This window comes from Amyelois transitella, chromosome 27 (assembly GCF_032362555.1).
Source record: "Amyelois transitella isolate CPQ chromosome 27, ilAmyTran1.1, whole genome shotgun sequence".
Taxonomy (NCBI): Eukaryota; Metazoa; Arthropoda; class Insecta; order Lepidoptera; family Pyralidae; genus Amyelois; species Amyelois transitella.
The window spans coordinates 1,910,855-1,930,248 of NC_083530.1; the positions used below are offsets into that span (position 1 = coordinate 1,910,855).

Here is a 19,394-nt window from a genome sequence, read left to right on the forward strand (position 1 = left end):
CTGATCGTGGCCTTCCAGCCTTTTCGAGTCTGTTGGCTCTGTCTACACCGCAAGGGATATTAGACGTGATCATATGTATGTAAGTACATACATATGTATATCAAATCAAATTCAAAAAGACTGATCTATACCCCTTGCGGGGTAGACAGAGCCAACGGTCTTTAGAAACCTGAAAGGCCTCGTTAATCTGTTAGGTTTAATGATGGAATTGAGGTTCAAATAGCGACGACAGGTTGCTAGCCAATCGCCAAAAAGAAGAATCCCAAGTATAAAAGCCTATCCCTTAGTCGCCTTTTCCGTCATCCATGAGAACGAGATGGAGTGGTCCTATTATTTTTTCTGTTGGTGCCGGGAACCACACGGCACACTGGACGATATATTAGGCAAATAATATACCTTATATGCACAGACGAAGCCTAAAGAAGAATTCATATATGTATATGCCACATTATACATAATTTAGATAAAATATCATCCGCCTGGCATGAGTCCCGGTTACACCTCCCTGGAGGGCTGAGAGGCCGCACACGAACATGACTCTGGATTGTATAAGGGAATAACACGAAGCTTGACCTCAGTAACCCTGTTAACTAGGCAATTGTGACCTCGATCCAGGTTTTGTCAGGTTCAGGTAGTCATAGTGAAAAAACCTGCATGTAGATATAAACGTGCTTATATATGTGCCGTGTGGTTCCCGGCACCAATAAAAAAAAGAATAGGACCACTCCATCTCGTTCCCATGGATGTCGTAAAAGCCGACTAAGGGATAGGCTTATAAACTTGGGTTTCTTTTAGGCGATGGCCTAGCAACCCGTCACTATTTGAATCTCAATTCTATCATTAAGCCAAACAGCTGAACGTGGCCTATCAGTCTTTTCAAGACTGTTGGCTCTGTCTACCCCGTAAGGGATAAAGACGTGATCATATGTATTATGTTCACTGTATGTGTAACCGCATGATCCAATATGGGTTAGCTCCTCCTGCAAAGGAGATGAGACGGGAATAACTTCCTTGTAAAAAACCTAACTTACCCAAACCCAGGATATACAGAAATTAGGATATAAATGGGACAAACGCTAAGAGAAAGGAGGTTGATAATACACAGATTTCTCACACAGCGACCGTAAATTAAAAAAAAAACACCAGCCAAGTGCGAGTCGAACTCGCTCACGAAGGACTCAGTACCATTATCTATAAAAAATAATTCGTTTGTTGTATTAAATCATAATTTAATAATAACTTTATTTTATTTTATTGTTTATTCTGAAAGGTAACATGCCAACTCAATATTCTGTGTAAAATTTTAAACGTTTACCTGTTACCGTTATTAATGCTGCGCAAAATTATACGGAAAAAGAAACGTATTGTATGGAGCCCCAATAATTGATGGAACAGAAATACATACATACATTTGTGAAAATTTCAGCTTTATAGCATATCACACTTTAAGAATTACAACCTGGTGACTGACGGACGGACAGACAGACAGACAATGGAGGATTCGCAATAGGTTTTAAGACAGCGGAGGATTAGTACGAATAATAGGGTCCCGTTTTTAACTATTACGTACGGATCTCTAAAAAAACAGATTGTTTCCCGATACAACACCAGCGTTGTCTATTTTCGTTAACCGAAAAGCAATCGGAATGATTGCTTCAAAGCTTTTTTATTTTAATCCTCAGTGTTTTCGTGAGCGGAAAGGGATGTTTGATCTTGTTTACTTGTACGCTTTTGAATTGATTTGTGGTTTGTTTTTTCTGAAAGTGGCCTTTCGGTATTTCAAGATTGCGGGCTCTGCCTACCCCGTTAAGGATAAAGATGTATTTATTAAATGTTCATCACCCAATTGAAGATCCATGGTCATAAGCGCACCCCGGGCTCCTCTCCAGAGTGGTGAGGATGCAGCCAGGAGGAAAATGAAATGTAATGGCCCATACAGAATTTAAAATTTTGATATATATATATATATATATATATTTCTAAACTAGTAGAAGCAGAATCACTCATAGTAAGCCCACTTGGGATTTACGAATTGTGGCGCCGGAAGTAGGTCGCGATGCATTGTGCATCATTTGATATAAGAGGCGTTATATTTCATACATGCATAAAATCACGCCTCTTTTACCGGAGTAGTAGGCAGAAACTATATCTTTATCTATTTATCATTACTTGCCACGATCCCTGCAAACATCTTTCGCTTCATTCACATCTGTCACTTCAAATAATTTAATCGGTTTCGGGTACTCTTAACCTGACATTATGCCAAGACATCCAAGATTTTATCAAGGTTCGTTCCTCTAGGCTTCATTTCAGCTGTTACAAATATACTTTTCTGTCATTCACTTAATACGGTACGTTTATTTGATCTGAATTATATGGTAAGCTTTTTGAAAGGCATAAAATAATTACCAAACTGTTCTAAGGAATTTCTTAAGGAGACAAAGTAAATACATAAGCCTTAGAGCTTTACAGGAACAACATATTAATAACTAGAGGCCGCCCGCGACTTCGTCCGCATGGAAACCCTATCAATCCCGCGGGAACTCCGGGATAAAAAGTAGCCTATATGTTATTCTGGGTCTCCAGCTACCTATATACCAAATTTCATCGTAATCAGTTCAGTAGTTTTTGCGTGAAAGAGTAACAAACATCCATACTGACATACTCACAAACTTTCGCTTTTTAATATTATTGGGATGTAAAATGTAAGCCAAGCAAGAGAACTCGGAATCTGTTCCTAAACAAACTTAACAAAGATATAATGCAGATAACGCGATGATTAGAGAGAGAAAGTGAGACATTATGTACGTTCTGTTTCAATCAAAACCTCTACCCCAAACAACACTATAAATAATGCGTCTGCGCACGTGGCGTTCCAAATTAGAACAGCAGCGTACAAAACGATAGTTGTGTTGTGCAACCGACCATGCGGAAATATGGATCGGGCGAATGCACTGAGATAGGCGTTTAGAGTATTAACTCATACACAACATCTTTGTCCCTTATGGGATAGACAGAGGAATTAGTTAAGTCAAAGGCCAAATTTTGCTGAAAGGCGTTTCCGGGCATATCAATACACGAAATGTCCATGAACAGGTCTCGGCAGTAGATAGAGTTATTACAAAATAAGAAAAAGGACCATCATTGTTATTATTACACTTTTCTTTATATTTTGGTTGACTGGAAGAAATCCCAATTGGGATAACTCCTCCATTGTAAGTAATATTCTTAAAAATCAAATAACTGTTTTGTAATTTATTATATTTCTTTTTATATGCAATAAAGAGTTTACAAACAAACAAACAAACCAAAGTAACTAATACTGAGGTTACAACTCTTTGAACACAAAAACATGAGACAAGAGAAACGAGACTGTTTTACCATCAATCGATTTCCACCATTACTGTTCCGTTTTACCGATTTTACCTTATTTGTTCTCGATTCGGTACCGGGCGTTCCAGACGATTACACGCGCGTGCGCACCACAGTCCACAAATCGGCTTTGGAAAGTATCAATGTAAATATAACTTGATATACCTACCTATAAGTGAGAGTCGGTGGTCGAATAGGTAAGGTTAAAATGCGCAAGTAATGTGAGGGGCACAGGTTCAAATCCTACCTCGGCCATGTATGACCCTTTTTGAGTTATGTACTTAATATGCGTTCTAACCAATGCTCTTACGGTGAGGGAAAACATCGCGAAGAAACCTGCACATTCAGGCAACTGGATAACCGTGATCCAATACGGATTTGGTTCCCCTGCAAAAGGTTGCGGAGATCAGATGTGAGGCGCTTCGAGTAAAATCCCGACTCTCCCAATCCGGGATCCATGGTCCAAGGCGTACCCTCAGACTCCTCTCCAGAGTGGTGAGGATGCCAACGAAACTCACCCCAGTTACATCCTCAATATCATGCACTTTTACGGCAAACAAAGTCGCGGGTAACAACTAGTTATGTCATCCACACACATGATAACATTTAAAAGGCAAACTAAATACTTTGACCGCTCAAACAATGACCAACTATGCAACTATACACTGCATTTTTCCATTGCGCATGCGTCATTCTAACAGTTACTCATTAACGAGCTAAAAACACGTAGTTACTAAAGAGGAGTTCACTTATTATATATGACGAGATATATTTAGGTGATGAGTAACACTATGTACATGGATGCGTTATTATGAGCAAACAATGATATGTCTCATTTTAAAACAACCATGGTTCAAAATGAAGAAAGATCTTCAAAGTTAACAATGATCACAAACAAAACTAATCACAACTAACTAACAAAACACTTGAAAACAAAAGAAAAAATAATTATAACCCGACGCTATAAAATAGTCTACCTTGTTTATGAATTATTACTTAACATTATCTAAAACAACATACATATAATAATTACGTCTACTTCCCTTGCAGAGTAGACAGAGACAGCTGTTTCGAAGACTGGAAGGCCACGTTCAGCTGTTTGGCTTAACGATAGAATAATGATAAAACAATTCAGTTCATATGTGCGCCATTATTAAATCACCTTATTACTCAACTAGCTGTGCCCGCGAGTTCGTCCGCGTGGTATATTTATTTTGGGCATCATTGAAGCCCTCAAGGATGAATAATTTTCCCCGATTTTTTTTTTAACATTTTCCAATATTTCTTCGCTTTTAAAAGTTGCAGCGTGATGTTATATAGCCTAAAACCTTCCTTCCTTAGATAAATGGTCTATTCGACACAAAAACAATTTTTCATTTCGAACCAGTAGTTCCTGTGATTAGCGCGTTCAAACAAACAAACAAACTCCTCAGCTTTATAATATTAGTATAGATATCACATAGCCATTCGGTGAGGTGTGGCCACAAGAAAAGCGGCACTAGCGGACGGGTCTGTTTCTGGTTAAGTTTTACATACACACATACATATGTACACGTCTATATCCCATACGTGGTAGCCTTTTCCGACATCCATGGGAATGAGACGAAGTGGTCCTATTCTTTTTTTTTTATTGGTGATGCGAACCAGACTGTTAAGTTTTAGATTAAATATTTACTTCTATGTATATGTAACAAATGCCTCGTTCTCATCAAATTAACGATGGAGCCGCTCAATAATCACTAAAACTATAAAGGTGGCGATATTAATTAACGAAGCCACTGAATAGGCTATAACACTAACGGTCTATTAAACGAATTAACACTAGTTAGTCGGATATTTTTAGCTTGACCACCGCGATCGAAGCGTACATTAAAGACAGTACAATTTTGTATTTATACCTACATTCATACATATATATAATCACGTCTATATCTGTTGCGGGGTAGACAGAGCAAACAGTCTTGAAAAGATAGAGTTGAAATTCAAATAGTGACTAGGTATATAGTAAATAGGTTGCTAGCCCATCGTCTAAAAGAAGAATCCCAAGTTTTTAAGTCTATCCCTTAGTCGTCTTTTACGACACACATGGCAAAAAAGATGGAGTGGCCCTATTCTTTTTCCTATTGGTGCCGGGAACCGCATCCACCACGGGAATCTTAATGCATCTTAATTAATAATAAATATGTGATTTTACAATAACAGTCTCCTGGCTATAATTACAAAAAGTGCGTCCTATATCTAATGCTATAAAACTGAATATTGCACAACCAGCGATGCTGAAACTAGTTTTATTGAATTGAAACAATATGTCGGATAATGTTTTATTTATTACCACACTGGTTAATTGGTTTTTAAATACCATTGTTAATGACCGGGGATTTTATTACTAGGAAAAATTTAATCACACACCAGTCGTTCATTCAGATTCTTTGATTTTGTAAATTTTCAAATTATAAAATGTATCGTATGTCATTTTTTTAAAGGTTAGCTAGATGAGTTTGATTTGCGATAAGTCCGCCTTTGCTCAACATATTCATAATGTATGCTTCTACTTCATATGTTATTTTTAATGGGCAATAAAGAAAATTTGTATTGTATTGTAAATTATAAAAAGAAACTGCCACACCGGTTCATAGAGAAGGGATAAATCTTCAACAGCAAGAAAATAAAATGAAAAATTTATACATAACGACTAATCATAATCATCAAATATAAATGAATAGGGATTCCATATTGTTTCTGTTTGAGTCCATCCATATAATCGTACGTCTATATCCCTTGCGGGGTAGACAGAGCTAGCAGTCTTGAAATATTGACAGACCACGTTCAGCTTAATGATAGAATTGACATTCAAATAGTGACAGGTTGCTAGTCCATGGCCTATAAGAAGAATCCCAAGTTTATAAGCCTATCCCTTAGTCACTTTTTACGACATCCACAGGAAGGACATGGAGTGGTCCTATTCATTTTTAAATAGGTGCCGGGAACCACACGGCACTGTTTGAATAACACCTATAATTTTCATTAGGAAATCTATTTTCAATTCTATTTCCAACGCTTCCGAGAGCATCCTGTAGCTTTCGCTGCATACTTTCTCCTTTCTATCTATTTAATATTTTCCTAAAAATTGCTGACTATTCCTATTAGCCGTATCTAAATCTCATAACTAACAATCTTCACACGTAACACTTATCTCAAACAAAACCTACCTTATCGCGGTGCGAGTGTCTATGGTGCGTCACGGGCGGTGGATTATGCTGGTTCTGCCCCGTCACAACCACCGGGAGACCATCGACAATGGTCACCACCACTCGCTTGTCAGCACGCCTCCTGTCCATAGTGCTCCTCCTGCGACGCTGCTCATCAGTCACGGGACGAGCGAAAACTGTACGCCTTTCGACCCTCGGATCGGGCTGGTGGTCCTCCAATCTAGTAGCCGGCGTGTGACTCTTGGAACGTTTGAGCAATCTCATGACATGGGACTTGATAGCGTCAGGCTTGCTCACGGGCGGCGGTATTGGTAACTCATTTTTGTGTTTGTAAGATTGCGAGTGCGCATTGTGGCGCTGCACTGACACGGTGTGACCCATGCCGGGTGGTACCACGTTGGATAGACTCTTGACCGCGTAAGCAGCATCAACCTTGTTGCCGGCTACGCACGACACTTCGTACATACCGAACGATTAAGATATTATCCTTTCAAAACATTGTCACTGCAATCCTTTTGCACTACACTTTGATTTAAAAAAAAAAACTGAAATCACTTATTTATGGCTGCCAGAATCACACTTCAATTAAAAAAAAAACTCATTCGCATTTCAAGAATGTTAAATTCAAATTGAGAACATTGTGTACACGATTCTTTATTCGATCCGGGAGCCAAATACGCGAGCTCGCTGCTCGAATGTCAATATGATACTGACGTAGCCGCTGTTAAGTGCTATAGTAGTAAGTGGGCGAGTTAATAAGTTCTTGAATGACAGACAGACGGACGTGCTGATAAGATGCATAAGGTCAATAAATTCGGATGAAGTCAGTTAATGATGCAAGTTTATTATAAACACAACAATAGATTTATTAAATGATGTAATGCTTAACTCTATAGAAGGAAGACTGGGTATTCTCGGTTGCAATATCCTTTAAAACATATCTTGATGCAAAAAGAACAATTAATATTAAAAGATATTTCCGTAGTAGTATATCAAAAGCATTCAATTGCAACAAAAATGAATAGCCGAAGGGAACGAAATTAAATAGATAACAATAAAAATAAATTGTTTAGGAAAAATTTCATAACTGTGCAGACAAAAAAAAACAAGTTGATTACGGAGTATTTATTATTAACTGTTAAACTAATATTTAATTACGAGATAAAGTTTTCACGTGCATAATATGCGTGAGAGACACGTGACTAAGAATATCATATAATTTATGTACATTGTTTTATATATAATATTAATGACTTCTTATTTTGATTTCTTCCCACCAGAAGAGATTGCTTTAGCGATAAGTCCGCCTTTGTACCTCATTACCCGTGTTTTTTTTCTGTTTTTCTTTTTCTCATTGATTGAAATATGACATACGTATATATGTCATATTTCAATCAATACCAATGATCTGGAGGCTTATTAGGTCCCAAGATAAACATAATCAACTAGGTTCTAAGTTCCTAATGGAACTTAGAGTTTGCTGTGTGTTTTCCATCGAAACGATATATCTAAAAACGAAAAAAAAAGTGCATCAACATCTTTTGCCACAATGGAGGTGTTTTTCAGACACAATCGATAATTTTAACATTCAACACCCCGACTAAGGCATCCTAATTAATATCCACTTACCAATAACGTACCAGGTATGAAAAGTAGACCAGGTATTGTGAGTCACTAGGTACGCACCGCGCATAGATTGGAAGATAGAAAGTAGGCCCAATGATATTTTATATAGATTGAGAAATAATAAGAGTGCCGTGTGGCCATCAATATAAAAAAGAATAGGAACACTCCATTTTCTTATCCATTTATTTCGTAAAAGGCGACTAAGGGGTAGGCTTATAATATAGGCGTGGCCTGTCAGTCTATCAAGACTGCATTTTGCGGCTCTGTCTACCCCGCAGAGGATATATACGTGATTATATGGATGGGATGTGAAATAAGGCTAATGATTTAAGAGAACAGTGACAAGAAAATAGTACATAGTTATAAAAGAAACAAATCACTTGCAATGGCGGACTTATCCCATGAAGGGATCTCTTTCAGTCAACCGGCAAACAATAAAGGAACTAGATAATTATTTATTTATTTACTAGACCTTACCGACTATTTACCTACACTCGCCTTGCATATCTAAAGTAAAAACAAAAAAAATTGTTTCCTTAAAACCTTTTTATGCTGTTATCAGCTATACCACGAATTTATAAATTTTCGGTCGCTTATTAAAAGCACGGTACCTTAAAATTTGATTACGGGTAAACAGCTGTAGCGAATAAAAATGTTCCAAAAAAACTATTTTTTACTCTGAACGGTTCGCAACAAACACGCGTGGAACATGAAAAGTTCCCAACATTTTAAATCTTTCTTTTACTTCCTGGTATTGGAAGAGATCTCTCCATTGGATAAGTTCATCAACCACACGGCAATTTTAAATTTCCCGAGTAAAATTCTGCAATATTTTTTTTACATCCCCGACGAGATGATGGGAGTCATGAATGCGGATGAGTCGAAAGAAATGTACATGGCTTGTGATAACTCGAAAGATGTAATCTCTGCCTACCCCTCCGGGAAAGAGGCGTGGTTTTATATACCTAATTCAAATAGAAAAGTTTTATTCATTTTTATGGGACATTTCAAACATCACTTAATAATTATCATATTTTTTTTTACAATATTGGTTGACGTCAAATAAATTACATAAAACTAAGGTTACTGACGCTTCCAAAAGCTTCAGTGCAGAAGAAGCGGTAACAATCTGCAAATATTTATGTATGTAAAAGTGCATGAAAAAGCGGGTTTACTGGTAACCACTTTTCATTTTTAACTTCTTAACCGACCTTAGTTCAATTCCGCACATATATAACTTGTCCTATTTGGTAAGAAAGTCAAGTCCTATGTGCATACATATATACACATATGGTCACGTTTATATCCCTTGCGGGGAAGACAGAGCCCACAGTCTTAAAAAGACTAAATGGCCACGTTCAGCTATTTGGCTTAGTGATAGAATTGAGATTCAAATAGTGACAGGTTGCTAGCCCATCGCCTAAAAGAAGAATCCCTAGTTTGTAAACTAATCCCAAGTGCGTATGCGCGGTGACTTGTTAGAAATAAAGAAACATTTCTCTGCAAACATCACAATACATTGCCGTTTTACAACTAAAAGCTAATTGTTAATCTCTTTATAAAACAGTACATCACAGTCAACAGTGATATTACGTCTCGTGGATATCGGAGGCGGGCTTTCATAGCCACTACAATGGTAGTATTCGCTTTGTGCCACTTCGCCATGCCTCGTTTGCTAAGGCCAGTAACTGGCATTGCAACTTGTTTAATATTTTTGCATTAAGATTGTCCAGACTTGAATAAATACATCTTTCTTCGTAAAAAGGAAATATGTTATTTTGCCAAAGTTACCGTTGAGTTAGCTTGTCACGATTTACTAGAGAAGTCAATTTATAAATAAGACATGAATTTCATTGGATTTCATAAAAATTAATTTCATTATAATACGATATTATTATTAATCTAAGTTATGTAGCGAAGTTATTTTTTAGTCGGTCGCCGCGAACTTAAACCTTTCGAACCATTCGAACTTGAAAATTCTTTTGACAGATCTTACATTAGTTTTAAATTTCATCGAAATCAGATCAGCGGTTCGCAATTTACCGCGTTACAAACATACATACATAGATACAAAAAAATATTTTTGCTCCAAATTTTTTTGGTATACGTAACTCGCTCCGCTCGCTCGGCATCATTAAATACAAATACAATAAAATGTCCAACTTTGATTAGATAAATGAAACTAAATTGTGTGTAAAAGCGTGTTGATCTTTTAAAAAAGATATTTCACTATACGGCAAAACATGAGTATCTCCTAACTCATTTTACCACTAATTTCTAGATATTATATCGCACACAAACATACAGCGTAAATTCTCATTGTAATTTATGTCTGTACATAAATTGTCTAGCATACACATACAATAATACTTCAGACCCTTTGGAATTGCCTATCGAATGATATATAATGATAATATAGAGATCCCTTCACTCTGAACAATACTTGTCATTCGTATGCGGTTACTTTACGGGACGATGCCTCGTTTAGTTAATTTATAATTGATTTAGAACTAAACATTCCATTATTGTATTCCATATGAGTATATAATTTTAATAGTATTATGTCATAGTTTCCACATTGATCAAAATCATTTGCCTGAAAAATTAACTGTAACGATTTCGTCAGATTTTAGTAATTACAGAAACTCAAACAAAAAAAATTGAATGACTTTAGATCGTCCGATCATCTTTTCCTCGGTCTCCCTCTATTTCTGTGCCCTATACTTTCTGAATTGTGTAAAAGCGTTAAATAAAAAATTTAGGACCGGTCATTCTATGTGATCATAATACTAGTAAGCTTACTAATAAGTTCAAGTAAACGAGGCACCAAAACACTTACCACAGTAGCGAAACTGAAATTTGAACAATACAAACTTCACTTACAAGAACTAAAGACACAGATTGTTAGCGCTAAAATAATTCTAACACTATTCTCTGTATCGCGAGTGACAAAGACGTATAATAATAGTAAGCAAGTATCGCATTCAATTCCGCTTAAGCATGCACGATGCATACTCTGCCGAGCAAATGATTCGCTTTTAGTATGCAAAGGTTTACTGATACGTTCCTGTACTTAGTTTTTTTAATTTACTGAAAGGATATTTACCGTTGTTTGTTTACTTATATGTTACAATATAAGCCGTTAATTTCGTTTCTAATTCGACTTACATCCATAGCCACGTTAGATAAAAGAATAGAAAGATTCGATGTGTATTTCTAGAACAATTAATTTTAGATAATAAAGAAGAGTAAATCATAGGGCAGAAATGAAATACCAAATACCTATTAATTCACGATTTTCATAAATTGTATGTATTAATTCCTGTTTGTTAAAATTTAACCATAAGATTACTTAAGGCGTATCACTGAATTTAACGTCAGGCATGACATCTTAATGGATTCGATAGTATTACAAATAAATGTGACAAGGAATAGACAATCCATTCTAGTAAGGTATATTCAGACAACAAACCAAACAGATAAGGCATCAGATCCTATTTCGCACTTGAAAGAGCAGATCCCTCCGTATTACAAATCGATTAAGTAGTTAGCACTAAGCCAGTGGTCCGCATTAAACGCAGCACAAAAGTGGTGTGAAGTGTGTAGCCAGTCAACTATACATTCAGATTATTATTTTCAATTTAGAGAAACCAAAATTGACCAAATATAACATCAAATATAACGCGCTTTAAAATGCAGATTAAATAACATGACCTGAACACTAAAATGTCATAATAAAAACATATCGCTTTTCACTAGAACGTGAAACGGTACAGCGATAGTTTTTCGCGCTATAAAAACAACATCGCGCGTGCCATTCTACTGGGACAGATTAAGTCTTCATACCGCACAGCCCTTTTAAATCTATTTCATTTCAAACTGTAAGAATATATTTCCTTATCACTCCTCAACACTTCCAAATTAACTGTCACTCAGTTACGCACAAGGTTGTATATTTACTATAATAAGTAATAATATAATTCATAAGGATAAAGAATGACGTTAGTATTAATTTCACCAATCGTGCTAAAAACTTAATTATCTGCTATAAAGATAAGCAAATGGTAAAGGGTCAGGTCAAAAGTACCCGAAACCGCCGAGCTTGCATGAAGAGTTATGAATGTGGATGAAGCGAAGGAAGTATGCAGAGATCGTGGCAAGTGGAAAGAGGTAGTCTCTGCCTACCCCTCCGGGAAAGAGGCGTGACTTTATGTATGTATGTGTGTAAGATAAGCATTTAGTACTAAACCAGCGGTCCGCATCAAACGGAGCACGGTAGGGGTGTGAATACATATAAAGTTATAACGCTCGAGTCGAGCGGCGTCGTTTCAAGGCTGCTAGGGTTCTGTGTTGAACTTGACGTGGCTGCACTACTATACAGACACGTTTAACAATAACTACATATTATAATCACGTCTATATCCCTTGCGGGGTAGACAGAGCCAACAGTCTTGAAAATACTGATAGGCCACGTTCAGCTGTTTGGCTTAATGATAGAATTGAAATTCAAATAGTGACTGACGGATACCTGCAAACCTCACTTTCAAAACCTAAAAATTTTGACTTTACCCTCAATATACATTTTGGAGGCATGTAAATTCGTGAGAAAACACCCAGAATTCTACAATAAAAAAGATAATTTACCGCGGCGTTATCCCACAAGACAGAAAAATAAATTAGTAACACCTAGCTATAAACTGGTAATCTCAAATTCTGGCCCATTAGCGATGACTACAAAAATCTATAATGCCCTACCTGACTGCATAAGAAAAGAAGAAAATATGAACTTATTTATTAAAAACTTAAAATTACTTTTGACCGATAAATGCTACTATACACTGGACGAGTTTTTAAACGATAGAAATATTGACATTTAAATTATTTTTCATTATTATATACATACATATACTTTTATCAATTAAATACATGTTATAAATTATATTCATTTTGTATTACTTATTAATGTTCTCTCCAAATATAATGCGACACTTTTTATTGTTAGATATATTCAACACATTAGTCGACATAAGCCTGCCCGCCGTTCCATATTATTTTGTAATTGCGATGCCCAACAGGGTTCATATTGTACCTATTTATAAGCAGAATTGTAATTTAACTGATGTACTTTATGATATGCAATAAAGAATTTGAAATTGAAATTGATTGCTAGCCCATCGCCTAAAAGAGGAATCTCAAGTATATAAGCCTATCCCTTAGTCGCCTTTTACGACATCCATGGGAAAGAGATGGAATGGTCCTATTCTTTTTTGTAATGGTACCGGGAACCACACGGCACTATAGTTCGTTATTATCTCTTAACGAAAGATGCTCATAAAATTCACACCGGTTGCACAAGATTCGGAGCAGGAGAGACGCAACATAAGAAATCTATTAACCATACACACAATCCTTTCTTTCCGACTCTCCACACGAAACAGATCTATATATTAAAAATTAAATTTTGATTTTTTTTCTTTTAGCAACCTGTCACAAACAGCTGTGCGGGTCCTGTGTGTCATGTCTCTCTGACTGACAGACTGTAGGCTCAGCCTACCCCTCATGGGATATAGGCATGATTATATGTATGTATGTATGAAATTATACAAGATACAATAAACGACCTTCCAAGTCAGAATCAAACCTATAACGAGGACATAACTTGAAAACACTGACGACACCATTGTCAGAGATATCACCATGATATTCCGGACGCCTCACACTTCTATTTCGGAAGAGATCGAACTAATTTCGAACTAAACTTAATCATCCAGTGAGTGTCTTCCAGTTCCAGGCACCCAAGCTAGTCACTTCGAAACTTAGAGTCTGCTTCGCAACCTATATGATTCGACGAATTTATCCGTCTTCATAGAGCAACTGTCACCGCTGAGTATTTTACTCTGGATCGTCTATATCATTCATGTTACCTAGCTGTGTTACTTTGAAAACCAGAATCCACTACGCATCCAATATGATTCGATACGGAGACATTTGTGACAGAACAGAAATTATGTTATTTCTTAAGGTTGGACCGGTCATGGTTACACGACAGTACCTTAATGAAATTTTGAAATCACTACATAGTATAAAACAAAGTCGCTATTATAGTCTGTTTGTCTGTATGCTTAAATATTTAAAATTACGCAACGGATTTTGATGCTTATTTTTTTGTAACAGGTAGAGTGATTCAAGAGGAAGGTTTTTATGTATATTTTTTTCCGAATTTTGCACCCGTGCGAAGCCGTTGGCGGGTCGCTAGTTATTCAATAAACGACCTTCCAAGTCAGAATCAAACCTACAACTGGGACATAACTTGGAAACACTGTCGGAACTGACGACACCACTGTCAAAGATAGCTTCATGATTTTCCGGACGCCCCACGCTTCTATTTCGGGACATTTCGGGAGAGATCGGACTGTTAGATAGCCATGTCATTTAGGACTGTACAGGGGTAACTGACACACGTTGATAGTGATAAAAATATACGATGTGGTACTGACAGTATTTTTTGTATTAAATGCTGTTGCCAGTAAGATAAAATATGACTTTAACGAATATTATTGTTGAAATTCTTGGTGAATAACGTAAAAAATTAAGAAATCACAACGTTAAATATTCGTCAACTATCTATGTATGTACATATTTTGTATGTTTCATACATACAGTCGTTATAGATACATACCTACATAAAATCAATCGCCGTTTTCCCAGAGGGGTTGGCAAAGACCACATGTTTCCACTTGCAACGAACCCTGCATACATACTTCATTCACTCAATCCATCCACATTCGTAACTCAATAAAAAAAGTAAGCTCGCCGGTTACGTGACATTACATCAGCAGATTCTTAAATTCCATTTCATTAAAACTTCTCATTTAAAGATCTCGGGATAATACGATATCTGCGCTGCTTAAAAAATATATAAACAAAAAAAATAGTCGTTAACATCACTAGAAAGTCTTTTAGGGATAATGAAAAATCCCTAAAGAAACAAAAATGGACGACGGGGATTAAAAACAGAAAAGATTAAAAAGATACAGCGAACAAAGGTCGCGTCACCTGTATTTACCTAAAGGGGAGACAGGGGGTGAGTATGAAAGGAAATAGAGACGAAATGAATACTTAGCCTGACTATAAAGACAGAGAACACTCAGGCTTTAATTACACACGTACATATCTTTACTTTAGTGGTAGACAGAGCCAACAGGCAATATACTCAAGAGCCGCGTGGAGGTGGTTGACTTAAAAGATAGTGACAAGTTCCCAGCCCATAACCTTAAAAAGAAGAATCCGAAATTAATAAGCTTTTCGCTTAATGATTAGGTACTTCTGAGCTTAAATAAATACCATTTTTGTGTGTTCAAAACGACAATCACACCAAAAACCAATCATTGTGTGGTCAAAAATGCTTGAAATGATATTCATTCATCTGATGTACATACAAGTGGACACAAGAGGTAATAATCAAATGTCACACCCATTTCACTGGATCCTGAGAGCGTTTCGACGGACCACCGCTACCGGATTTGCATATTTCCAACACCACCGGACTGAGGCGTCTTCATACATACACATGACAGTGAATAAATGAAGACTTGGATTCTTGTTTGGAAAGTATTTTATGGTGTGTTGTGAGATGTGAGAGAAGAAAAAACGGTTAAAGGGTATGCTTAGAAGGTGTGGTCGTATGGAGATGATGAATGAGAGCAGGTTGACACAGTCACACTATTAATAAAGAAAAAAAAAATTGTATGTTTATAACGAAAGAACTCAAACAAAACTCAATCCTGTAGAGACTGATTTTGAGGATTTTTTTTTACTTTCCCAGGGGAGCGAAGCCCTACGCAAAAATCATATACAAGAAGAGGACGTACGAGAACGTTGTAAGCTAAAGGCAGAAAAGGGAATGCAGAGATAGTTTAGTCATATATAGTTTCATAGAGAGGACGGATCAATAATCAAGCATCATTAATACGAGAACCAGGAACTTTGGAAGGGGAAGGCAGACGTACCTTGATCAAAGATTAAAAAAAAAACTAATGTGTTTATTTTGAAACACACGTTTGAAATGTATATCACCTGATTTACCCATTATCTAAATTAAGACGATTTTCACAAGTAATTGCATTTCAAACCTTAATAATATTTTTAATTACACGCCCCTGTCGTAACAGAGCGGACGAAGTTAGTTCGCAATGGAAAATCTCGTGCACAAAACTGCATGAATGCAAATGGATGCGTCTGTTGAAGCTGTGTTTCATTTTCATTCCCCCCACAGTCTGGCATTCAGAACGTTGGAATCGCATAAACAGTGATAGGACGGGTCGAAATGTTCTCTCTAAATACCAGGATAATTGTAAAAGATTTACTATTAAAACATTTTGAAACGTTCCTGTTCATATGGAGTAAACAGAGACTCGGGTTGACAAACTCTAAACTAGTCGCTATACTACTACTACTACTACTTATTCTTAAATTGTAACGGGCTTGATTGTTGATTATGGTGAGATAATAAACGTATAATCATTATTTAGCATAGACGCCACTTTTCGCGTTTCTGTTATTGAAAATATGTGCTTATATAATTTTTACCGTAGACCATTCTGATAACAGCGACCCACTTTCAGACTAATTCGGTGTTTTTGATGATATTTCGCGCATGATGATATGTAATCCTGTCATTAATTTAAAATTACCTAACACTAATAAGTACCAAGACAACATAAACGCAATAAATACAAATATCCTACAATCTATCCTAGCTCATTCAAATCAAACGCATGACAAAGGCGGAACTTCCTGTTCCGAAACTCTTCAAATAGAAACCGTAATAGCTAATGTTAAGGCGCAAATTCACATGGTCCTTTGTAATGATATGTGTAGTCAACGAGTACATAGGAAGATGATTATCTCAGCACAATAGCCCATGGCATTGAACTCGGAATTAGAAGCTATTTTCGATTGTCGGTATTAATTTATCGAGCTTACGAAATCAAAACTAGACTTTTTGTCGATGGAGAGAGATATGTTCGACGATTTCTCAGAAACTTATTGAGCGATTTGGTTTCAACCACGCCCAGTAAACTATTATCTCTCTTATGGTAACTTATTGTTTATGCCCTGACACTAATAAATCAGCATACACGTCACTGATTCCATCACAACTTTTATCAGCACCAGTATACCTTACAGTCCTAAAGTGACCACTAAGACCTACCAAAGCTATAATGTTCATAATTTATTCGATATTAACAATATGTCTTAAATTTGCCCGTTTATTCTAGAAACAGAAGAAGACATTAAAGTATCATGATCATTATGAAATATCGCAGGTATCTTCAAGTACAAGTAGTAAATATTAGGGAAACGAGAATTTGGAGTTGTGCCAACACTAAATGCTCTCGTTCAAAGCGTTTCATCAATTTTCCTGCGTAAATGGGTATAAAACTGCGTAAGGCTTCGTTATAACGCAAATAACTTACAACAGTTTGCAGTGTACACTTTTTTTGATATAATAGACTAGTTTTTAAAAATAATTTGTAGATTAAATGCTATACTATCTGTTCGTGTGCTTAATAATAAAATAAAATAAGTTAGAAATTACAATCAAAGATTAGGTAACTTTATTATGAGATACTTAAAAGAGTTATATGAATTAGATTAATTGATATTGATAAAGTACACAAGAAAAACAAAAGAAAATAGTCTAACAAGTGAAATCTAGTAATAGATTAAAGAAGAATATAGATTCTCATAAAAAAATTTTAACGGTTCAAAACTGTTCAATTATGAATAAATTTTCTACAAATACCGCAATATATGTACATGACACCAAATGACTGAATCAGACGTAAGCCCAGTCATCTATCATCCAATTAGATTCGCAAATTGTCCAAAACGGTCGTGACAAATAGTGTAAGGGGATATATTGAATTGATATCGTTACTGGCACATTCATTGATCGGGTCAAAGACCTAAAACATTTATCAAATAGTGTTTGCATTGTATTGATTCACTAGAGCTTAATTTTTTTCCGTCGTCACATGTTTATAGGATTTCAATGTTAATGAATATTTTACGATTTGCACTATCATCTTTATAATACTCTTGACGTTTTTCCTATTTGCGTCCTTAGTAGTAAAGAGTCCAAGGTGTTTAACAATTATCTAGTAATAGATAATTCAAATAATCAAGTGTATCCAATTATCTATTGAACAACCCAACTCGGATTCGGTTTTTTACAAAACCCCAATATGTTTATATCTCTACATCCATCATGATAAAGTTTAAAGTTTACCCAAAAGCCTCCGTCACTCCTCATCACGGCTATGCAAAGTCCGATCGCTACCAATTAAAACTCGGCGTGGTAATAGGATCAAAAATTACTTTCAGTTACATTTTCACCTAAATGAAACCTTGGAACATTCCCTCCGTCTGACACTTGGTTATTTGATTTTGCAATTTTACCCAAATTGTTTACAGGGTCGGTTTCGTTTACAGACAACCCCACAACTCCTTCTTAATCATTCATTGTATTTACTAATCGTTCCTCCTCAATTGTCGGTCGATCACACGACATCCAGAAATTCTTTGATGATCCAAGACATTCACTTATTGAAGTTAATAAAAGGGCACCATTTTTATCAGTTCCTTGTTAAATAATAGTACTAAAAAAGACAGAATTCGGTAGCTTTAGTACTATACAAAACTGAATATGATAATTCCAATGCACAAGAAAATTTCACTGCCCCAAATCCATAATATAGAAACGAGAGTACTTTTAAGTTTAACAGACAAAGATATTCAATATATGGAGATACTCCGAATGAATACCTACCTCAAACGAATGCAGTAGCAATTGATCTATACAAAACGGAATGCGATATATCCAATGACAATACCTGTGCCGGTCTGTTTCACATTTGTGCTGCGATACGTGATCGCTGTCATTTCGCGACCGGTCACAACGTATCATCTGGTGGGTTTGTTCAAGTCTCGATCTCATATGGATGTATAACATACATACATACATAAAATCACGCCTCTTTCCCGGAGGGGTAGGCAGAAACTACCTCTTTCCACTTGCCACGATCTCTGCATAAAAGGTCAGGTCAAAAGTACCCGAAACCGCCGAGCTAGCATGAAGAGAGTTATGAATGTGGATGAAGCGAAGGAAGTATGGATGTATAA

The 19,394-nt window shown here is 36.3% G+C and overlaps 2 protein-coding genes across 9 annotated transcripts in view; both read right to left on the minus strand.

Moving 5' to 3' along the window:
* LOC132903512 (uncharacterized) overlaps positions 1–7,119 on the minus strand; it is a 31,546-nt gene extending 24,427 nt beyond the window's left edge. The window contains exon 1 of the mRNA XM_060951967.1: positions 6,582–7,119. Within this exon, the coding sequence (XP_060807950.1) occupies positions 6,582–7,046 (465 nt within the window). The 5' untranslated portion in view covers positions 7,047–7,119. The remainder of the gene's footprint in view (positions 1–6,581) is intronic.
* The window catches only part of LOC106142136 (serine/threonine-protein kinase MARK2), a 175,087-nt gene that overhangs the window by 92,695 nt on the left and 62,998 nt on the right, over positions 1–19,394 (minus strand). The gene's annotated exons all lie outside the window — the stretch shown is intronic.